Raw genomic sequence first — 24,593 nt, forward strand, 5'->3', positions numbered from 1 at the left:
CCTGGTGGAATCAAACTGCCAACCTTTTGGTTAGCAGCTGTAGCTCTTAATCAGTATATCAGGGTTTCTTTGGTCTGTGTAATTAAGAAGCTCCAGACCCAGAATCCCATTTAACTTGAAAGCCTGGGGCTTCTTTGTATTACAAAGTTTGAGCACTGCCACCTGATGGCAGGAATAGGAAAATCACACACACACAAAAGAACTCAAGGACTTGGCTGCTTGCTAACCAAAAAGGCCAGCAGTTCGAATGAATCCATCAGCCACTCCTTGGAAACCCTGTGGGGCAGTTCTATTTCGTCCTGTAGGGTCGCCATGAGTCGGAATTGACTTGACGGCAACCGGTTTGGTTTAGTTGTTTGAAATGTGAGAAAAGTAGGTTTGAATTGGGAAATAAAGACCTGGAATGTTAAAGAAGGAATCTGTGCGTTTTTTTCTGTAATTTGTTAACACACAATAGGGTAAAATCTCAGCCCTTTCACAATTCTTGATAAATTATAGCAGGTCTTTATGTCTCATAGTCCAGTCTAATCTTTGTCTCAAGAGTTAGTTTCAGGAATGGTCAGTTCTGGGCTAACAGAGAGTCCAGAGGCCGTGTTCCTCTGGGTTCCCTCCAGTCTTAGTCAGACCATTAAGTCTGGTCTTTTTACCAGAATTTGAGTTCTGCATCCCACTTTTCTGCTGCTCGTCAGGGATTCTCTTTTGTGTTCCCTGTCAGGGTGGTCATTGGTGGTAGCTGCGTACCATCTAGTTCTTCCCATCTCAGGCTGATGGAGTCTCTGGTTTATATGGCCATTACTGTCTCTTGGGCTCATATTTTCTTTTTTGTTCTTTTTTTATTTTTTTATTGTACTTTAAATGAAGGCTTACAGAACAAACTAGTTTTTTATTAAACAGTCGGTAAGAATATTGTTTTATGATATTGGTTAACAACCCCACAGCATGTCAACAACACTCTCCCTTCTCAACCTTGGGTTCCCTATTACCAGCTTTCCTGTCCCCTCCTGCCTTCTAGTCCTTGCCCTGGGGCTGGAGTGCCCCTTTGTCTTGTTTTGTTTTGTAGGCTTGTCCAATCTTTGGCTGAAGGGTGAACCTCAGGAGTGACTTCATTACTGAGCTGAAAGGGTGTCCAGGGCCATAATCTCAGGGTTTCTCCAGTCTCTGTCAGGCCAGCAAGTCTGGTCTTTCTTTTTGAGTTAGAATTTTGTTGTCCATTCTTCTCCAGCTCTGTCTGGGACCCTCTGTTGTGATCCCTGTCAGAGCAGTCAGTAATGGTAGCCAGGTACCATCTAGTTGTACTGGGCTCATTCTGGTGGAGGCTGTGGTAGATGTGGTCCATCTCTTGTATCCTCAATTTTCTTCATTCTTCCTTGCTCCTGAAGGGGTAAGACCAGTGGAGTATCCTAGATGGCCGCTCACAGGTTTTTAGGACTCTCGGACTCATATTTTCCTTGTGTCTTTGGTATTCTTCATTCTCCTTTGCTCTAGGTGGGTTGAGACCAATTGATGCATCTTAGATGGCCACTTGCAAGCTTTTAAGAAGAGGGTCTTCCTCTTTTTCACTGACCGTCTACTTTACCAAGAATGATGTCCTTCTCCAGGGACTGGTCCTTCCTGATAACATGTCCCAAGTATCTGAGACGAAGTCTCGCCACCCTTGCTTCTAGTGAGCATTCTGGCTGTACTTCTTTCAAGACAGATTCGTGTGTTCTTTTGGCAGTCCATAGTATATTCAGTATTCTTCACCAGCACCACAATTCGAAGCCATCAATTCTTCTCCAGTCTTCCTTATTCATTGTTCAGCTTTCCAATGCCTATGAGGCGGTTGAAAATATCATGGCTTGGGTTAGGAGAACCTTAGTCTTCAAAGTGATATTAAAGAGATCTTTTGCAGCAAATTTGTCCAGTGCGATGCGTCCTTTGATTTCTCGACTGCTGCTTCTATGGGTGTTGGTTGTGGGTCCTAGTAAAATGAAATCCTTGACAACTTCAATATTTTCTGTTTATCATGATGTTGCTTATTAGTCCAGTTGTTAGGATTTTTGTTTTCTTTATGTTGAGGTGCAATCCATACTGAAGGCTGTAGTCTTCTATCTTCATCAGTAAGTGCTTCAAGTCCTCTTCACTTTCAGCAAGCAAAGTCGTGTCATCTGCATAACACAGGTTGTTAATGAGTCTTCCTCCAATCCTGATGCCGCTTTCTTCTTCATATAGTCCAGCTTCTCGGATTATTTGCTCAGCGTACAGATTGAATAAATATGGAAAAAGGATACAACCCTGGCGCACAACTTTCCTGATTTTAAACCATGTAGTATCCCCTTGTTCTGTTCAAACGACTGCCTCTTGATCTGTGTATAGGTTCCTTATGCGCACAATTAAGTGTTCTGGATAGCATTCTTCGAAATGTTATCCATAATTAGTTATGACCCACACAGTTGAATGCCTTTGCATAGTCAATAAAACACAGGTAAACACAGGAACACTTAAACAGTAATTGACAAATTGCTGGAGGCTGAATGTAGACTACTTTGAGAATTAAAATCTCCTGGGGGCCCAGTCTTAGGGGAGCTCTCACACTTTCATGGTTTTACCTCCAGAAATTCCATTAGGTTACCACAGTGAAGTTGAGGGGAAAATGTCTTCCTGGTCTGGGCAGGAAGAGCTGGAAAGGTGTCTATTTTTTATATATATCAAGAGCATTCTCTACATCAAAGGCCTGCCCTCAGGGAAACTCCCAGAGCCTTCTTGACTCATAGTGACCCTATAGAACAGAGTAGAACTGCCTCATAGGGTTTCCAAGGACAGCCTGTTGGACTTGAACTGCTGGCCTTTTGGTTACCAGCCATAGCTCTTAACCACTACGTGACTAGGGTTTCCTGTCTGACTTGAGTGAAGGGCAATTGGCCTTCTTGTTTCAAGTTGGAGGTTTTCTAATTCCAGGTCTTTGCGTATTTCATTATTATAGTTTATCTTATCTGAGTGGACTTGAATCACCAACCTTTTGGTTAGCAGCTGACCACATTAACAATTTGCACTACCCAGGGACTCCCTTTTACAATTTAGTTGTGGCTGATAATATGACTGGCTCCCTGGGTGACACAAAGTACTCGACTACTAGGTGAAAGGTTAGCAGTTCAAACCAAGTCAGAGGTGCCTCAGAAGACAGGCTTGGTGATCTATTTCCAAAGAACCAGCCATTGAAAACCCTGTGGAGCACAGGTCTACTCTGACACATAGGAGGTTGCCACGAGTCAGGTCAACTGGATGGAGACTAACGGCAACAACAATAATATAACTATATTATGTTGTTGCCATTGTTGGTGTTAGGTGCCGTTGAGTTGACTTCAGCTCATGGTGACCCCACGTGACAGAATAGAACTGCCCCACAGGGTTTTCTAGACGGCAATCTTTATGGGAGTAGATCTCCAGGTCTGTCTCTTGCAGAGCTGCTGGGTGGGTTCAAACCACCAGCCTTTCAGTTAGCAGCCAGGTGCTTAGCCATTGCACCATTAGGTCTCTTGACTATATTATTGCCAGTAGAATATAAAGAGATGATGTTACCTTTTCCGTGCCTGGCTCATGAATTTACACAGCATTTTTATATAACATTTTTCACTTCCAGCTGGATGGAATGGAAACAATCCTAGGATCACCACAATAGAAGCAAAACTCTCAAACACCATGTGGAAGGGGCCACTCTACTGCACTGTTCATCTGGCCAGTACTGTTATGTGAATGAGAAAATAAACCATTTAGGTGGTTATACGTTTGAGCTCTATTTGTTGTAGCATATTTGTTTGTCCCTGGAACCTCTGCTAAACCAAACCCCAACCCCCACCAAAACAAACAAACAAAAAAACCCATTGCCATCAATTTGATTCCAACTCACAGCGACCCTAAGGGACAGAGTAGATCTGCCCCATAAGGTTTCCAAGGAGTGGCTGGTAGATTCAAACTGCCAACCTTTTGGTTTGCAGTCACAGCTCTTAACTGCTGCGCTACCAGGGCTCCTGCTAACACTTGTTGTTGTTAGGTGTCATTGAGTCAGTTCCAACACACTAACCCAGTAACCCAGTAACCACTAAAAAAAAAAAAAAACCACTAGCACAGATAAATCAAGCCCCTCCGTAACAATGGTTACTGGCAGAAGGGGAGCAGTAGAATTGCCTTCCTTCATTAGCTCAGGAGATATCTGGAAAATGTAGTTTTAGCATTCCAGGAATGCTTTCAACCACCTGGTGGCATAAATGCCACAATGAATAGAAAAAAAAAAAACCCACTGAAGCACAGCTTATACTCCTACCAGCAGAGCTAAACATTCCTGTCTCCCTATTTGCACCTACAATTAGAATTAGGTGCCTTCATAAAATTTTTTGTCATATTGATTTCAAGTGATAGTTCATTGTTTTAATTTGCGTATCTCTGATTACTAGTCAGACTGAACATCTCTACCTGTTGGCTCTTTGGGGTTTCCTGTCTGTGAATTGCTTATTCATATAATTTGCCCATTTTTCTTGAATTTCTGATCCTATTGATTTCTTTGTATATTCTAATATAAATTCCTTATTGGTTTTAAAATGTCACAGATCTTTTCTCCTGGTCTATTATGTATCTGCTAACTCTTTCTATGCTAAATAGTTCATTGGCTCCCTATTTTACACTTTTGTGCTGTCTTGTACTAGCAGTCCCTGGGTGGTGCAAATGCTTAAGTGCTGGTCTGATAACCAAAAGGTTGGCAGTTTGAACCCACCCAGAGGCACTGCGGAAAAAGGCTTGGTGATCTTCTTCTGAAAAATCAGAGCCTTGAAAACTCTATGAAGTGTACTTCTATGCTGCAACACGTAGGGTCTCCGTAAGTCAGAATCAGCTTGATGGCAACTGGTAGTATCTTCTATCATAGCATTTATCAAAGTTCATAATGAATTAATGAGAGCCTTTTGCCCTACTAAATTGTTGGCTCAATGAAGACAAGAACCATGTCTGTTTTGCTCACCACTGTATGCCCAATGGAAACCCTGGTGGCGTAGTGGTTAAATGTTACAGCTGCTAACCAAAAGGTCAGCAGTTCGAATCCTCCAGGTGCTCCTTGGAAACTCTATGGGGCAGTTCTACTCTGTCCTATAGGGTCACTATGAGTCGGAATTGCCTCAACGGCAATGGGTTTGGTATGCCCAGTCCCTAATACAAAAAAACCAAAACCAAACCCATTGCTGTTGAGTTGATTCTGACTCATAGCGACCCTATAGGACAGAGTAGAACTGTCCCATAGAGTTTCCAAGGAGCACCTGGTGGATTTGAACCGCTCTCCTTTTGGTTAGCAGCTGTAGCACTTAACCACTACACCACCAGGGTTTCCGTTCCTGATACAGTACGTGACAAACTGTTGTTAGGTGCTGTTAAGTTGATTCCGACTGGTAGCAACCCTATATACAACAGAACAAAATGCCATCCAGTCCTGTGCCATCCTCACAATCATTGCTATGACAAATAATGGATGCTAAATAAATACTTGTAAATTGGTGAATGAATTTTTCTTCTAATAAATACAAAATTTCTAGTTTTTGCAATTTTAAGTTCAGACTAGACATATGACCAGTAGGTTTGTGTGTAGGTAAATACTTTTTGCGTTAAAGTTTCAGACCACCCTCTGCCTTTTAAAAAAACAATAGAAGTTGCTGAGTTTCATCATTTCCTTTTATGAAATGAAGAGGACAATTGTTGTCGTTGTTCGTGGTTGTCATACAGTCAATGGCCACCCCACATGTGCAGAGCAGAACTGCTCAGTAAGGTTTTCAAGACTGTGATCTTTCAGAAGCATATCACCAGGCCTGTCTTCCAAGGTGCCTGTGGGTGAGTTCAAACGGCCAACCTTCTGGTTAGTAGCTGAGTGCTTAACAGTTTGCACCATCCAGGGGCTCCAAAAATGCACCCGGGGGACCTAAACTATCTTGACAATCAGGCAAGGCTGCCCTGAGGAAGGGACATTGGAGCTGCTGAGCATGAAAATGAAAAAGTAACTAAGGGGGTGAAAATTCAGGCCAAGACCCTAGTTATTAAAGTTTAAGTGGGCTTTCTGTCACAGGTGGAGACGGGCTCTTAACTTTTTGCCACCTGGGGACTCCAAAGAGAACAATAGTGCCACTGACTCGATGGCAACGGGTTTGCTTTTGGTGATTGAGGATTTGGGAATGTGGTACTTTGGTGATATTAAAAAGATGTTTTTCAATATATCAAAATGAAACACATGATTAAAAACAAATTTTTTTTTGAGTTGTCTTAACCTAGTCATGATCTACTTAAACACATTGGTGTCAGTCATACCCAAAAAGACAGACTCATAACCAGTGAGAAACATGCAACTTCATTTATTTAGAATTATGATCATTAAATGTTTATTTTGCATTTTACGATGGGAGAGAGGTTGAAAAGTACGATTTTATTTTTTCTAAGTTATGCAATGGCATGCATTAAAAAGAATAAACAATAGAAATAGAATAAAAGAACTCTTTAAATGAATAAAAGTAGAATCAAAATAATCAATTAAAATTGCAGCCGTTAGGCTAGCAAGGGATTACATGTAAAATTTAACAATATTAGAACTTGGAAAATTAGCAGCGTGTAATATTGTTGCCCGGGAACTGTCCAGAGCAGTTTTCTGATCCTATGTGTTCTCATTGGGATTGAGCTTTGATTAATACATCCACATCAGCTTTGTCTACCTCTCCAAGACTTTTTTGATTACTGTCAACCAGGACGTTGTCTTCCTTTTTTCGGGGCCTCTGGGACCCACCATCTCTGGGAGCAGCAGGGGCTCCGAGGGCAATAAAATTGTGCACATCCTGCAGTTTCTTACGGAGCCACTCCACTCTTTCCACTGAGGTCAGATGTTTGCCCAGGTTGTGCATGAACTGTATTTCACTCACAGATCGCTTCCTACGAGTAACAGAAGCAGAGAGGGACTCTCCGTTAGCCTCCCACTTCCAAGTTATAAAGCCAAATTTAGAAATCCAACACCCATGCCCCCACCATGCAGAATAGTCTACGGTACTTACTCAACAGGTTTCCCTTCCAGTTCGGTAAGAAAACAAATTGCAAACAAGACAACCATTACTTTAGCCAGGTCTTTTGCAAACATCATCTTCACTAAAAGGCAAAGGGAAGAGGGAGTAGTTTAAAATATTTTTAATATTTCAAACTCTTATGATTAAATTTACAGTAATTTACATCTAAACCACACAACCGCACACAAAGTGTAACAGTAAACTAATTGGTTTTTATGGGAAGCTGTTGAAATCAGCCTCTTTATTTTACAGATGCATTAATATGTATTAGACATACACATAATTCGAATTAGAAGTTAGACGGATTAGTTTTACTTTCTTAGGCATTTTTTTTTTAGTGTTCTTGTGCAAGTTTTAATATATAAATTTGAAGCCACATAGAGAATGAAAGAAATTGCTTTTTAGAATTTCCTCCCACATTTTATGTAGTTTACGACTGAACGTTTATAATTTGCTTGAAAATGGTTAATTCTTTAATTAGGTAAATTGTTAACACTGTTTACTTAGCAAATCATTTTTCCATAAAAAAATGTCATTTCAGGCACTGCAATAATTACCATAAATACAAAATTAATAGGTTCTGATTTAATGAGGTTTTTACTGAGTTAATGCACACTTCTTACCCTACTAAAAAGAATACATCAAAGCATTTAAAAATCACCTTGTGGATTAATTGCTATATGGATTTAGAGTTTCAGCTCCAAATAAAATGTCTGTCTGTATCTTATCTCTTTAACTTATTTTATTAACCAGTTAGGTTTTCATATAATTTTTAGCTCTTTCATCTTTTGTTCATAAAGTTTTACATATCAATATAGGATATTCTTACCTTAATTTGCCTTACAGTAATTGCAAAGCCTGTTATTATAGAAGTACTTTCTCTTACTGGTCAGTAGTCCCTCTTTTAACATATATAGAGTGGCCATGTGCTCATATTTTAAAGGGAAACTGAGTCCTTTAGAAGGGCATAAGGAACATAATCTGCTACATTTCTTTTTGTTGTGCAATGTAAAGCTACTGATGGAGCAAAACATAAATATTTTCCAGTTCTGAGTGTTGTTGGAAACAGGCCCTGTAACTGGAGAACAAGAACACTGATGTTTATGCCTAGATTTGTCACATTTACCTAGTGACCTCAGACACCTCTGCTTGGCTTCTTTGTTCTGCATAGGGAGATGGGCTTCTTATAAGAATATCATGAAAGGGAGGTGAAAAACAGTTGTGAAGCTCCCTTAAAATTCATGTACAAGTTTCCAAAACTGAGAACTAGAAAAGGCTGTCATTTGGGTAAAGAGAATACACATAAATACTCAGCAAACAGACAGTTTAGAATACAGAATGGGCTCTCTATGAGTCATAAAATAATCTAGATATGGATATTCTGCAGGAAAAAATGGAATTTTAACTCCAACTTAATTAATTTATATTGGTTATTTAAATCAGAATTATTTATTCATCATTAGGTTATTTTATTTCAAAATTTTCATAAAGATTCCACTGAAGCATATAATGCCAAATTTTAATCATTTTACCCATAATTCCAGATAAATTTTAAAAAGGAAGGTATCTCAAAAGACTTCAATCACAAAAATAAAAGATTTAAAATTATTTTAGTGGCACGTTTATTTTAGATTGTGGCATTTTATGTTAAACATAACTCAGTTCCCCCTCAAGAATTTTACCTTTAACAGCACGATACTTATAGAAAATGGTACACATTAAATAATTGCTTGATTATCAAACATCTCCTACAGATTTTAACAAAGAAAATAAAGATTACTTACCACACGATGTCTTAGGACAAGATTCTCTGTCAGGTATATTAGCAGCTGATGCTTTCTTAATGTTGAGTGAAGTTGAGAAAGCTCATGAATGGGACTGCAGACCCTTAAATGTGACTTTTATATGTGGGTCTTGCCTTCACCAAGAGAAGGTTTTTATTGTAACAGATGATGTCACTCCCATTTCTCCGGATCTCAAAACACATCCACCTATTGGGTGGTGCCCACTCTTCTTAAGTCTTAGATAATTGGATATTAAAAGAAAAATAGTGTGGGGCTGGGAAGAGGATTTGTGGAAAGACTCCTAACAAATATTAAATTGTATAACGCAGAAAAATCTGACTGGATGGATAGATCTAAATTTATATTATTGAAAAAAGACTGTTTACAAAGATTTATGATAAAGGCATCCTTTTACTTCAAAGTAAGATCTGAAAATCAGATATATTTTTATAACCATACTATTGATATAATTGTAATGAGGATTATAATGAATCATATTACTTCCTTTGTTTTATAAGCCATGTCACCAATCCATGTCATTCTTGGTACTCTTTCGGAAAAAAAACAAAAAGGATCTAGTACTTTTCTTAAACTGTTCAAGATAATCTGAGAAAATGCTCTTAGTACATAATTCCTTTTAAAGGCTTCAAAAGTGAAAATTATTTTCAAATTCATTTAAAAAAACTATTTATACATTTTGATCTGTAATAGTAACATTCGGTAAGCACTAGCTATATGTTAGACTCTACTTACATTATTGGAGCTCTGGTGGTGCAGCAGTTAAAGTGCTTGGCTGCCAACCAAAGGGTCAACGGTTTGAACCCACCAGCCACTCTGTGGAAGAAAGATGTGGCAGTCTGCTTCTGTAAAGATCTACAGCCCTGGAAACCCTATGAGGCGGTTCTGCTCTTTGCTATAGGGCTGCTGTGAGCCAGAAACGACTCAACAGCAACGCATTTGGTTTGGTGCTGTTATGGATTGAATCATGTGCCCCCAAAATCTGTGTCAACTTGGCTAGGCCATGATTCCCAGTATTGTGTGCTTGTCCACCACTTTGTCACCTGATGTGATTTTCCTATATGTTGTAAATCCTACTTCTGTGGTATTAATGAGGCAGGATCAGGGGGAATTACGTTGATGAGGCAGGACTCAACCTACAATATTAAGCTTTGTTTTAAATCAATCTCTTTTGCGATATAAAAGAATGCAGAGATACAGGGGGACCTCATATCACCAAGAAAGTAGTGCCAGGAGCAGAGTGCATCCTTTGGACCCCTGATTTGAGAAACTCCTAGACCAGGGGAAGATTGATGACAAGGACCATCCTGCAGAGCCAACAGAGAGAGAAAAAGCCTTCCTCTGGAGCTGACACCCTGAGTTTGGACTTCTAGCCTACTAGACTGTAAGAGAATAAATTTCTCTTTGTTAAAGCCATCCACTTGTGGTATTTCTGTTACAGCAACACTAGATAACTAAGACAGGTGGTTTAGTGGTAGAATTCTCCCATTCTATGCAGAAGACCTGGGTTCGATTCCTGGCCAGTGCCCCTCAAGCATAGCCACCACCTTTTGCCTGTTGAGGCTTTCCTGTTGCTATGATGCTGAACAGGTTTCAGCAGAGCTTCTAGACTGGGACAGACTAGGAAGAAAGGCCTGGTGATCTACTTCTGAAAAATCAGCCAGTGAAAACCCTATGGATCACAACAGTTCGTTCCTGTTGTGCATGGGGTCCCCAGGAGTTGGGGGCTGACTTCACAGCAGCTAATAATATATTATTCCATTAAGTCTTCATGGGGGATTCCCTGGGTTGTGGAAACAGTTAAAGTGCTGGCCTGCTAACTGAAAAGTTGGGAAAGTAGAGAAGCTAGAATTCAACATAGGTTTTTATGATTCCAGAGCCATTTTGATTCTTACTTTGTTGTTGGGTTGTTGTTGGGTGCCATAGAGTCAGTTCTGATCCATAGAGACCCCATAAACAACAGAACGAAATACTGCCTAGTTCTGTGCCATCCTCACCATCATTGTGTTTTGAGCCCATTGTTGTAGCCACTGTGTGCCTACCCCTTCTTTTGAGGGTATTCCTCTTTTTTGCTGACACTCTACCGTACCAGGCATGATGTCCTTCTCCACAGACTGGTCCCTCCTGATAATGTGTCCAAAGTATGTGAGATGAAGCCTCACCATCATCGCTTCCAAGGCACACTCTGGCTGTACTCCTTCCAAGAAAGACTTGTTCATTCTTTTGGCAGTCCATGGTATATTCACTATTAGTTGCCAACACCACAATTCAAAGGCGTCCATTCTTCCTTGATCTTTCTTATTCATTCTCCATCTTTCATATGCGTATGAAGTGATTAAAAACACCATGGCTTGGATCAGGCGCACCTGAACCTTCGAGGTAACATCTTTGCTCTTCAACACTTTAAAGAGGTCTTTTGCAGTGGATTTGCCCAATGCAATGCATCTTTTGATTTCTTGACTGCTGTTCCCATGGGCTTTGATTGTGGATCCAAGTAAAATGAAATCCTTGACAACTTCAGTCTTTTCTCCGTTTATCATGGTGTTGCTTATAGGTTCAGCTGTGGGGATTTTTTGTTTTCATTATGTTGGGGTGTAATCCATACCGAAGGCTGTAGTCTTTGATCTTCATCAGTAAGTGCTTCAAGTACTCTTCTCTTTCAGCAAGCAAGGTTGTGTCATCTGCAGATTACAGGTTGTTAATGAGTCTTACTCCAATCCCCCTACCACATTCTTCTTCACATAGTCCAGCTTCTCCGATTATTTGCTTGGCATACAGATTGAATAAATATGGTGAAACAATACAAACCTGACGCATGCCTTTCCTGATTTTAAGCCATGCAGTATCTACCCCCTTGTTCTGCTTGAACAACTAACTCTTGATCTATGTACAAGTTCCCCTTGAGCACAATTAAATATTCTGGAATTCCTATTCTTTGCAATGTTATCCATAATGTTTTGTGATCCTCACAGTCGAATGCCTTTGCGTTGTCAATAAAACACAGGTAAACATCTTTCTGGTATTCTCTGCTTTCAGCCAAGATTCTTAGTTACTACCCCTGGTTCCACCTAGAAATGTAGCCCTTTGAACCCTAGTCTTCTTGACTAATTTGCTTAGCCCTTTGAAACCGCTTTGTCCAGGGGTTTGATCTTGACCACCATGTTCCGCAGCCGATCACTAGGGCTCTGTTTCAAAACCTATTGGAGGTATGACGCTGCTCCTGTCTGACTTCAAATAGTACTACAGTCTGCTCCCTACTTAGGAAATCAAACAAAATCCCTTAAAGGCTGTTGTTATATCTAGGGGTCATTTAGGCAGCTTGTCTCCTAACTAAAGAGCCATTCCCAGAATTGGTTCAGTTCTTTTAGCTCTGGTCCCACCCAGGTCTCATGTCATCCCTTTTGCTACTAGCCATTGCCAAGGTTTGACTCTATATTAAATAAGAGCCAGTCCAAGCCGGGACTCCATAGAGCCTAAAATGAGAGATATATGTTAGGCCTGCTCTGGGATATTCTCTACACTGGGAAAACTTCACTTGGAACATTGTTGCAGATTCCAGATCGTAGAAGTATTAGAGATTAACTGGAACATGTCTACAGGATATGAAGCAGCTGCTGAAAATATTGAAAACCATAACATACAAGAATCAGTTGAATGAAGTGATAAGGTTTAGCCTGGAAAAGATGGATGGCTCTAACAGCTGTTTTTAATTATTTATAGGGCTATCATAGGGAAAGGATCCCTGGTGGTGCAGTGGTTAAGTGCTTGGCCACTAACTAAAAAGTTGATGGTTCCTCATAGCCAGCTGCTCCACAAGAGAAAGATGTACCAGTCTGCTTGTGTAAAGATTACAGCCTTGGAAGCCCTGTGGGACAGTTCTACTCTGTCCTATATGGTTGCTATGAGTTGGAATCGATTCAGCAGCAATGGGTAGTAGTAGCAGTATCACAGGGCAGAGGGAGTATTCTCTGTGGATCAATGGCAGGCTATAAGGAAGCGGATTTGGGCTCAATTCAGACGTTATCATTGCCTTCTTAAATAATGAGCTGGGTATCACTGGAAGTGTTGAAGTAGAAGCTAGATGAGCACTTTTCAGGGATATTGTAGCAATTTATACATAGTAGAGGACTGAACTAGATAAACCAGAGGTCCCTTTCAACTAAAAATCTATTATGTTGACATTTCTCAAGACCTATTCTGATGGTGTCGCATTTTCCTGTCATACTGTGTTGAGAGAAAGGAGAATTGGAAATGCAGGAGGTTTTATAAACACATTTTTTAAAAAATGTATTATTAAGCCATGCTTAACGTTGTGATTTTGAGATTTTTCTAGTTCTTTGGGTAAGCTTGACATAAATTGACATCTTCCAGGAATTACAATTAGATGTGCTTTCACTGTCTTCTTTCTATTACAATTATTTATAAATTGCCATATTGAAGGCAATGCAACCGCGTCATAAAACTAGTTTTATAGAAAAATTAAGCAAATGATTGTAAACGGTGACCATTACCTCATTCAGAAAATGTGTTGATGATTGAGACAGGACCCCTGCCCTCCAGTTTAACACATAATTGTAATATAATTACAGAGATGTGAACGAAGACCTATAAAAGCACAGAGGAGGGGGTGGCTAATTTCCCTAGAGGAGTTAGAAGCTGTTTCCCAGGAAGCTGAAGTATCCTCAAGGATGAATATGGGTTTTCCATTACAGAGGTGAGCAAGGGCAGTGGGTACAGCATGTGCAAAGATATGGAGGCGATGAAGGCTGAATATTGAGTGTATGCCAGTGGAAGGAGAAGGAAAATGGGAGATAATTCTGAAAAGGTAAATTGGGTATGGACTGTGGAAGGCCTTTGTGTACATGCCAAGGCAGTTTTTCTTTTAGTTCTCTCTAAACTCATGTAATAGTAATATTTTTGTTCCTGCAGACTTTTTAAAGGACTACTTGACCTTCTCACAAAGGACTGATAAGCCAGATTTGGCACATGTTTATCTGTACCACCAGGCTCTTGGACTGCGGGCATTAGATAGAAGGAAGGCATTTAGGAATAGGAAGGCTAGGGGCTATGTGGGCACAGGAGGCTAATGACACAGTGACAGAGAGAAGAGCTGAGCACAGCTTTTTGCTTTGAAAAGCTCAGCCTTTCTTAGTATTCTCAAGTTCTTTCAAGCCACTATCAGACAACCTACTGTATTCCTCAATTTTGGGAAGGGTAAAAGGACATGCTGGGCCTGTGACCTTAGGGGAGGTTTAATTTGAGACTGATACTTTTTCCTGTTTGCTCAATAGAAATTGGTATGGCTTTGAGACAGCATCAAATGAGGCATCCGGGTTGGGAAATCCAACTATAGCTCTCCTAAATCAATGTTTGTGGGCAGATTAGATTGTATCTATCTTACCATTTGACTTATTCTTTTGCTTTAAGCTCCTCCATAGGATATTGAGCTACTGAGTTCCTTTTTGATCTGTCAGAATGAAACTTTTCCTCTGTTCTTTCTCTCACCAGACCCCACACTTATTTCTAGTTAGAAACAATGAGCAAAAATGCTATAAAGAACATCAAACCAGTCGTGGTCAAGTTGAGTCTGACTCATGGTGACCACATGTATGTCAGAGTACGACTGTGTTCCATAGGGCTTTCAATGGCTGATTCTTCAGAAGTAGATCTCCAGGCCTTCCTTCTGAGGTCTCTGGGTGGCCTCAAACCATCAACTTTTGGTTAGCAGCTGAGCTAACCAAACATTACTTGTTGTTTTTAATCCATTATATTGGTGAATGTCCATCTCTGAATGTGTTTTCAGCCTTTTGCGTGTTTATGTGGATTTAAGTTGAAATGTGCTATTTTCACAGTCAGAGACATCCCTAGAGGCAAGGACTGAGAGTAAATGGTGGGATATTGGATACCTGGGATGAGATAATCTTTCTAAATGCAGCAGAAATGTCTCTGTCTTGACACAGTGTAAACCAAGAGTGTCACTAGGGAAGCCTCTAGATCTTTATTTGATTGAAAAGATTCGAGTTGTACAGATGCCTCTGCAAAGTTCTCTGTGACACAAGTAAAGAATGAAACATGTCCTTGAGTGTTCCTCATTCAAAAGTTCCCTTACATTTAATCCACTCCTATCTTCTGTTTCTTAAAGAAATGGAGGGAAAGAGGTAGATTCAATTGAGATTCATTGTTTTTAAACCATAAGGAAGATGGACAGCCATAGTAATTTATTCCAGAAATGAAGCCTCGCGTTTTTTGGTGACATTTTCCATTGAGCTTAATGTCTGTCAGCACTGCTGATTCTAAATATTCTTTTTGTTATCCCATAAATGCACTTAACACTTTTGGACCAAGTGGTCCAATTTGGAGTTGAGATAATATGGTCTCCTCAGTTAACGCAGCTCTTCCTCTGGACTATGCAGATGCCTTTCTGCTCCAGCTTCCCTTCACCTTTGGTAGACTATCGTGATGCAACTTATGAAACTGCAAAATAATAAAACACTCTCACATCTCTTTTTCAATGTTTAATTGGAGACAATAGGCTGTGTACTTGGATTCCTTCTTTTGTGTTTTTGAAATAGTGTGGCAGAATAGAATAGCTTCCCATCAGTGAAGCTCTAAGTTGGAGGACCTGGGTCTGCAGATCACAGTTTAGGAAGGTCAATGCTACAATCTAATTATGGTTTCAATCTAATGCAGTAAATATTCATTGGGCACCTATAATCAACCGGGCAAGAAGCAGTAGCAATTTTCCAGTTCATAACACTTTCCCTGAATTTTGTTTTCACATGATTTTTTTTTTTTTTTTAATTAAAAAACCCAAACCCACTGCCATTGAGTCAATTCTGATTCATAGCAACCATATAGGACAGAGTAGAGTAGAACTGCTCCGTAGGGTTTCCGAGGCTGTAAATCTTTACGGAAGTAGACTGCCACATCTTTGTCCTGAGGAGTGGCTGGTGGGTTCAGACAGCCGACCTTTCAGTTGGCAGTCAAGCACTTAACTACTGCACGACCAGGGCTCTTTTTCAAACTTAGGGCATCTTAACCTTTTAGAGTCTCAAATTCCACATCTCAAAGTGGAATACTGCCTCCCATCCTTTGGGTTATGAGCTTTCACGTATGAGCTTTAATATGTGAAAGTCCTTTGCATATAGTCGGCATTCAAAATATGTATGTAGTATATGGGAACTCTGTATTTTCAGCACAATTTTTCTGAAAACTCAAAACCAACCTGAAATTTAAACTATTTTTTAAAATGCATATTGAATGTAAACCTGCAACGATAGTACACCCTTCCTGTCCCCTCAGATGGGTCCACCTCACTCCAGGAGTCCCCAGTAATAAACATGGAGAAGCCTGAGCTCCTCAACTCAATCTGCTCTCTACCTCACAGATCTGTCAGCCCAGCGCCCGGCTGTGCAAAGAATTCTGAGGCAATAGGCAGTTATGATGTTCATAAAATCCGTTGTGAATTTGCTAATTGATCAAGCAACTGTAGAACTTAAACTAAGTATATTTTTGCATTATTGGTTACAAAATGTACTAAGTGTGGACTCCTACTCAAGTTAATAAACGGACCAGAAGCTGCCTTCCTCTCACATCCACTTGGCAGCACTGTGGAGCAGAAGCACTAGGGACCTGGATGAAGAAGATGTGGGTAAGAATCATAGCTCTGGCACTTATTTGCTACACAACCAGGATAAATAATTTTACATCACAGAACCTTAGTTTCCACAGAAAAATAGATATTAACCCCCATAAGCTTATCGTAAGGATCATATAGAATAATATATATGAAAGCACTTTGTCAACTAAGTGGTATTGATAAAAATTATTAATAGCAATAATGTACACTGTTTTCATGAATCCTGTGAAGGTGACATAATTCTACTTTAGAGCTCCCTGTGCGCCCCTTCTGAGTTGATTTCATGGCATTTGAAACAACAATACAGAGCTTCTCTAAAAGCTAAACCTAGAGTGCTGTTGACTTCTTCTTTCAACAACGAAGAGTCTTCAGCTTGGCATAACTCAACAAAACTGTCCAGAAGAACGCTCTCATGGATGCAAAGAGCTGTGTGAAGATGAGGTTCTATAGTTCCCCCTCCAGAGACATTCTCCAGATGTCTAGGGCACCAACAAAGAAAGGAAAAGTCACTGTGAAACAATTACACACATGCTCCTTTGTTGGTTATTTTATGAAATCGACTGGAGGGAAGGGCATAGTGGAAAAAGTACTAGATTTTAGTGTCAGAAGACCTGAGTACAGGTCCTGGCATTACTAGGGTAGCCAGATTTAGCAAATAAAAATACAAGACACCCAATTAAATTTGAACTATTTTAAATTGATTATGCATACGTAAATTGAGATAAAAGAAAAATACTGCATGGGACATACTTATACTAAAAAATATTTGTTATTTATCTGAAGTCAATTATGAGTATCTAAATCACATGCCTTTTTCTTTAATTATCAGGTCCCTGGGTGGCACAAACTATGCTCAACTACTAACCTGAGGTTGGGGGTTCAAACCCACCCAGCGGCACTGAAGAAGAAAGGCCTGGCGATCTGCTTCCATAAAAATTACAGCCAAGAAAACTGTACGGAGAAGTTCTAATCTGTAGCACCTGGTGTTGCCCCGAGTCAGAATGGACTTTACGGCAATGGGTGTGGATGTTGTTTATATTACCCTGATGATTTGGCTCTGCTTAACAGTTCTTGTTTGCAGAATTTGGTTATGAAATTTCTTGCAGTTACAGTTACAATGTATGTTCCATTTACATTGCAACATAGTTTCTCCAGTGGTCACATCCAGCTTATTTCATTCTGGGTCCATGGAACACTCGTTAGTGAGGAAACGTGCTCTACAGCATTCATTATGACCCAGTCTCCTGAACATGTTACTGGTGTAAAATTAACAACTCGGAGAACTGCTCTTCAAGCTTGATTGGTTGAAGCACATAATGCCGTCTTTCACAGTATGAATTGCTTTTCCATTCTTCAAGAGTATCATTTCATCTCTTGATTGATGACTTTTTAAATTGTTGTCCACTGACAAAAAAGAGCATTTTCATCAATTTTTATTGATGCTCTTCTTCAACGCTGCACAAGCTGATTTCACTTTTTCCCATGCTTGATGATTACTTAGGAATATCCATGTAAAAAGTCGAATTCATTCATTTCAGAATTCATTCATTTCAAAATTCATTTGAAAAGATAGTCCAGTCCTGGCAAGTGTCACAATAATTATCTACTTCCAAGGCAGAATTTCTTTTCCTGTTCATGAGTAATGTCTCTTTTAAGAAAAGCTTTGACTCTTAAAGGGGTACATTTTTCTTCAATTCTTTAACACATCCGATAAGTTCTTTTAAGCAACAGAGTACTTTAATAACACCGTTTGTTCTTCTTTTAATTTGTATAAGCTTACTGCTGAAGAAATGTTGAAAACCATGAACAAGGAATAAGTACCTTTCCCTCAGTGGAGTATTTAAAGAGTCAACAAGAATTTGGGGGACTTTTTCTTCAGAAAGTATGATTTCTTTTCTTTTCCTTTTTGAAGTTGTCAAGGATTTTGTTTTACCTTGGAAGCAGCACTCAAGAAATCAAATGACGTATTGCATTCAGCAAATCTGCTGCAAAAGACCTCTTTAAGGTGTGAAAAAGCAAAGATGTCACTTTAAGGACTAAGGTACGCCTGACCCAAGCCATGGTGTTTTCTTTTTATCATTATTATTATTATTGTACTTTAAATGAAGGCTTACAGAACAATCTAGCTTCTCATTAAACAATTAGTACACATACTGTTTTGTGACATTGGTTACCAACCCCACGACATGTCAACACTCTCCCTTCTTGACCTTGAGTCCCCTATTACCAGCTTTCTTGTCCCCTTCTGCTTTCTAGTCCTTGCCCCTGGGCTGGTGTGCCCCTTTAGTCTCATTTTATTTTAGGGGGCTGTCTAATCTTCGGCTGTAGGGAGAACCACAGGAGTGACTTCATTACTGACCTAAAACGGTGACCGGGGGCCATACTCTCAGGGTTTCTCCAGTCTTTGTCAGGCCAGGAAGTCTGGTATTTTTTTGTGGGCTAGAGTTTTATTCTACATTTTTCTCTGGCTTTGTCTTGGACGCTTTATTGTGATCCTTGTCAGAGCATTCAGTGGTAGTAGCTGGGTACCGTCTAGTTGTGCTGGACTCAGACTGGCAGAGGCTGTGGTAGCTGTGGTCCATTAGTCCTCTGGACTAATCCAGAAAGTATGATTTCAGTGAGTCAAATAAGATGAGGATTCCTTAACTATATTTGCTGAAATAGAGTCAAGGGGCTTTTGAACGTGAGAGAATTGAAAAATACTGAATGCCAACAAAATCACAAAAATTTTCAATCACTCAGTTTGAACAGTGTAAATGCTGAAGCAAGAGAACAATTTCGTGACAATGACTTCAATGTCGACAGAAGAGACATCAGATACTATATGAGCAGCATTATTGAAACCTGGTGGTGTGGTGGTTAAAGGTGTTGGCTGAAACCACCAGCTGCTCCTTGGGAGAAAGATACAGCAGTCTGTTATGGTAGAGATTTACAGCTTTGGAAACCCTGTGGGGCCTCTATGAGTGATAATTGACTGGACAGCGGTGGGGTGTAAATGCAGAATATGGGCAGAACAGTCAACACCTTCCATAGAACTTTACTTCAGCTTTGAATAAACGTTGTCTGGACATTTATACAAACTTCCACCAAATTTGTATTTGTATTATGTACACCAAAAGTAGTACAATTTTTCTGATGAATTCCTTACTCAATAAGAGAATTGTTGCAAAAACTTGCTGTTTCTAAAATCTCATCAATTTTTTTTTCTGCATTTGATTATTTTCATTCATGGCTATGCCATAAAAACATGAGACATTCAGATCTTTGCTAATCTCTATTACAGTAGGTGAAGCTACTTTTTTTTTTTTTTTAACCGCAGTAGATTTTTGTCTTGGCACTTGGAAATTTGCTTGCAATTTTGAAATCAGAAAATACTTGTGGTAGCAGTACATTCAAATAGTGACTTGACCTGATAATGAGATGTAGTGTGGAAGACGGTTGTAACTTCTGCTGCAATTATTTCATCTTCTTCCTCTGAGTTTCTCATCATCAAACAACTTATCATTTTCCTTGGTTTCAGTTGAGGAAATCATACATCTCTTATCCTTAGCTGTTTGTATATACTGATTTACATCTGACTTTCCAACATTTTCAATATTAAATGAAAAAATGTGTACTGCACAAAGAACTTCAAAAGGATTTTTCCTCGTTTAATAAATGCCCACTGTTCAGAAAATTCATCACAAAATGTACACTTGCATTTTGGCATTTTGAGGTTCAAATATACACAAATAAAAAAGCTAATGGCTACCACTGCAAGGAAGACGTACAAGATGCACTGAAGGCATTGGTGAAAACAAGGTTCCAGGAACTGACAGAATACAAATTGAGATGTTTCAACAAATGGATGCAGCACTGAAAGTGCTCACTTGTCTACACCAAGAAATTCGGAAGACAGTAACCTGGACAACTGACTGGAAGAGATCCATATTTATGCCTATTCCCAAGAAAGGTGATTCAACCAAATGCAAAAATTATCAAACAATATTATTAATATCACATGCAAGGGAAACCCTGGTGGTGTAGTGGTTAAGTGCTACGGCTGCTAACCAAAGGGTTGGCAGTTCAAATCCACCAGGTGCTCCTTGGAAACTCTATGGGGTTGCTACGAGTTGGAATTGACTCGACAGCACTGGGTTTGGTTTAGTTTTAAGTAAAATTTTGCTGAAGATCACTCAAAGTGTCTGCAGCAGTACATTGACAGGGAACTGCCAGATATTCAAGCTGGATTCAGAAGAAGACATAGAACCAGGGATATCCTTGCTGATGTCAGATGGATCCTGGCTAAAAACAGAGAATACCAGAAAGATGTTTACCTGTGTTTTATTGACTATGCAAAGGCATTCAACTCTGTGTATCATAACAACTTATGGATAACATTGAGAAGAATGGGAATTCCAGAATACTTAATTGTGCTCATGAAGAACCTGTACATAGATCAAGAGCCAGTCTTTCAAATGACCAAGGGGATACTGCATGGTTTAAAGTCAGGAAGGTGTGCATCCTTTCACCTTGCTTATTCAATCTGTACGCTGAGCAAATAATCTGACAAGCTGGACTATATGAAGAAGAATTCAGCATCAGGATTGGAGGAAGACTCATTAACAACCTGTAATATGCAGATGACACAACCTTGCTTGCTGAAAGTGAAAAGGACTTGAAGCACTTACTGATGAAGATCAAAGACTACAGCCTTCGGTATGGATTATACCCCAACATAAAGAAAACAAAAATTGTCACACCTAGACCAATAAGCAGCATCTTGATAAATGAAGAAAAGACTGAAGTTGTCAAGGATTTCATTTTACTTGGATCCACTGTCAACACTTATGGAAGCAATGGTCAAGAAATTCAACGATGCACTGCATTTGGCAAATCTGCTGCAAAAGAACTCTTTAAAGTGTTAAAAACAAAGATGTTACCTTGAAGACTAAGGTGCACCTGACCCAAGTGATTATGTTTTCAATTGCCTCATACGCATGAGAAAGCTGGACAATGAATAAGGAAGACCAAAGAAGAATTGATGCCTTTGAATTATGCTGTTGGCAAAGAATATTCAATATACCATGGACTGCCAAAAGAATGAACAAATCTGTCTTGGATGAAGTGCAGCCAGAATGCTCCTTAGAGGCAAGGATGGTGAGAGTATGTCTCACATACTTTGGACATATTATCAGGAGTGACCAGTCCCTAGAGAAGGTCATCATGCTTGGTAAAGTAGAGAGCCAGCGAAAAAGAGTAAGACCCTCAATAAGATGGATTGACACAGTGGCTGCAACAATGGGCTCAAGCATAACAACGATTGTGAGGATGGCGCAGGACCGGGCAGTGTTTTGTTCTGATGTACGTAGAGTCTCTATGAGTTGAATTGACTCGATGGTACCTAACAACAACAGCAACCACCACAAATATTGAAAAGATTGAATTTTATAATCTTACAGCTGTGTCAAAGATTCAATTTTATAATCTCACATATTACTCACAAGCCTGAACTCATAACTAACTGTAGACACAGGTTGAACAATTAGAAGTTTTACAAACTTGCAACTAACAATAAAATAAACTCTATATCTGATGCAAAAGAGAGCTTTATTTGTAAGGCACACTCTCCCCAGACAACACCAGAGATGAGATTATATAAGGTTTTAGGAAGCCCAGTGTTCAGGGATTGGCCAGAAGGAGTAGTGTTCAGGAATTGACTGACTTTCAGCTGTGTTAGTATGGTGACTGGAGTAAGGTACTTGCTGGTTGTCTATTGTCTAGAAGCCAGGACCTGTCACTGATTAGTCAACTTTGAGAAACTTGCACCTGTCATTGATTTGCCAACTTTCAGAAGCATAGTTACTAGAGTGAGGCTGTTGTTGACTGGTAGATTTTCAGAAGCCCGGAGACTTGTATTAGTTTTCTGTTGTTGATATAATATATTACTAAAATTTAGTAGCTTAAAACATATCCATTTATTAGCTCATAGTTCTGTAGGCCTGAGATCCTGCACAGTGTGAGTAGGTTCTCTCCTACGGGTTGTACAAGCCAAAATCTTTCCTGAATATGAAAAATACCCATTCCCATCAAGTCGATTCCAACTCATAGCAAACCTATAATTCTCAGTTCCTCCTTTTGGTCTTCCGTCAGCCAAACCTGCAGGAGAGACCATAAGATATTGTTCAACCTGGCTCTCCATCATCTTGTATTGAGCTTCATTGTTCATGCTGGGCCAGGCGGTTTAGTGTAATTGCTGCCAAAGAAGGACATGGAGTAACCTCTGGCTGGCAGAGAAACCCTGCTATTCCACAGTTATAGCCACTCAAAAGCTTTGGGAGATAGTAAAGGGTAGGGACCTGGACCTGGAGGCCACAGCACACAGCAGCAGCCATGGAAGACGAGATGCCCAAGACTCCAAATGTCGGTAATCTTTCCAGAAACGTGACAGAAGCTCTAATTCTCCAGATCTTCAGCCAAATTGGACCTTGTAAAAATTGCGAAATGATTATAGATGTGGCTGGAAATGATCCATATTTTTTTACAGAGTTTTATGAGCATCATCATGCAGCTGCAGCACTACCTGCTGTGAATGGGTGGAAGATAATGAGTAAGGAAGTCAAAGTCAAACAACTTCCAGCAGTCAAAAGAAAGATACAAGCAGTAGTACGGTTGTCAGCACACAGTATTCACTAGCTCATTTCCATGTCTTTGTTGGTTATTTCAGTCCAGAAATTTACAACTGAAGATATAAAAGCTGCTTTTGTACCATTTGGAAGAATATCAAATGCCCAAGTGTTTAAAGACATGGCAACAGGAAAGTCTAGGGGTTATGGCTTTGTCTCATTTTTCAACAAATGGGAAGGTGAAAACACCATTGAACAGACGGGTGAACAGTGGCTCGGTGGATGATAAATGAGAACTAACTGGGCAACGCAAAAGCCTCCAGGCTCCAAAGAATACACATGAGTCAAACACCGAACAGCTATCATATGATGAGGTTGTAAATCAGTCTAGTCCAAGCAGCTGTACTGTATACTGTAGACGTGTTACTTCTGGACTAAGAGAACAACTAATGCATCAGACTTTTTTACCATTTGGACAAATAATGGAAATTTGTATCTTTCCAGACAAAAGATGTTCATTTGTTCGGTTCAATTCTCATGAAAGTGCAGCATATGCAATTATTTCTGTTATTGGTACTACCATTGAAGGTCATGTTATGAAATGTGTGATATAATAAATCGTGTATAACAGCAGAATCAAATTTGATATCCACAAGCTTATGGCCAGTGGGGCCAGTGGTATGGAAATGCACAAGAAATTGGACAGTATAAACCTAATGGTTGGCAAGTACCTGCATATGGAATGTATTACCAGGCATGGAATCAGCAGGGATTTAATCAGACAGTCTTCTGCACCATGAATGGGTACAAATTCAAGGAAATTTTACAGAACAGGCAAAGTGGGAAAACAGACAAGCATGCTGCCACAGCCACGTCTGCCCGACATATCTAAGGAAGTCTAATGTCTAAGGAAGGTTACAGAATGACCACTGTATATTAACATTACAAAACAGGCAAACCATTGAAACCTTCACCTTTTCAGTGATTGGCTAAAAACTGTGATCCTACATTTTGAATCGTCTTACTTAATAATCATTGGTACAGGTTTCAGCAAAAAAAAAACCCAATGACAGTCACTAGGGTCTTCATTGGTCCAGCAAATTTTCTTTTCACTAAATGCTAATAGAAAAAGATTAGGATGGGAAGTCTTCTGTGTTCTGTTTGATTGGTTTATGTGAAAACTTCCCTAAAAGATATTTTCCAAGATTGTCCTGGCTATTGTCTTTATATCTCTGGGCTCAGTTGATGTGTCCTCGTGGGTCCTGCTCCAGCTGGGTCACATTCTCTCTGCTCAAGGACAGGGAATAAAGATTTCAATATTATTTCCTAAATCATTCCTTCCTGTTGATAGGAGTTTGGAGATAACACATTGAGAATCAATACCTGGACTTAGTGGAACTCCTAGGTGGTGGCCATTGCAGGCTCTTTAAACTCACAGTGCTGGTTTTATGCAAGATACCATCTGGTTCTTCACAAGTATCTTAAGTAG

General features: G+C 39.7%; 1 protein-coding gene and 1 pseudogene across 1 annotated transcript; one reads left to right on the plus strand and one right to left on the minus strand.

Moving 5' to 3' along the window:
- Positions 1-6,668: 6,668 nt before the first annotated feature.
- On the minus strand, positions 6,669-9,030 carry PTH (parathyroid hormone). Its single transcript, XM_049891960.1, has 3 exons — positions 8,977-9,030; positions 7,050-7,135; positions 6,669-6,930 (listed from the first exon to the last, which is right to left on the minus strand). Exons 2-3 carry the CDS (start codon positions 7,133-7,135, stop codon positions 6,669-6,671), a joined length of 348 nt encoding a protein of 115 aa, XP_049747917.1. The 5' UTR covers positions 8,977-9,030.
- Positions 9,031-22,871: 13,841 nt separating this feature from the next.
- On the plus strand, positions 22,872-23,996 carry LOC126080114 (cytotoxic granule associated RNA binding protein TIA1-like; annotated as a pseudogene).
- Positions 23,997-24,593: the final 597 nt, after the last annotated feature.

The sequence above is a fragment of the Elephas maximus genome, chromosome 7, assembly GCF_024166365.1.
Source record: "Elephas maximus indicus isolate mEleMax1 chromosome 7, mEleMax1 primary haplotype, whole genome shotgun sequence".
NCBI classification, from domain to species: Eukaryota; Metazoa; Chordata; class Mammalia; order Proboscidea; family Elephantidae; genus Elephas; species Elephas maximus.

Excerpts from the sequence above, each read along its gene's own strand:
- PTH (XM_049891960.1), bottom strand. The coding sequence starts at position 7,135 with ATGATGTTTGCAAAAGACCTGGCTAAAGTAATGGTTGTCTTGTTTGCA. Across the intron at positions 6,931-7,049 it reads CTGGAAGGGAAACCTGTTGA|GAAGCGATCTGTGAGTGAAA; the intron begins GTAAGTACCGTA and ends TGTTACTCGTAG.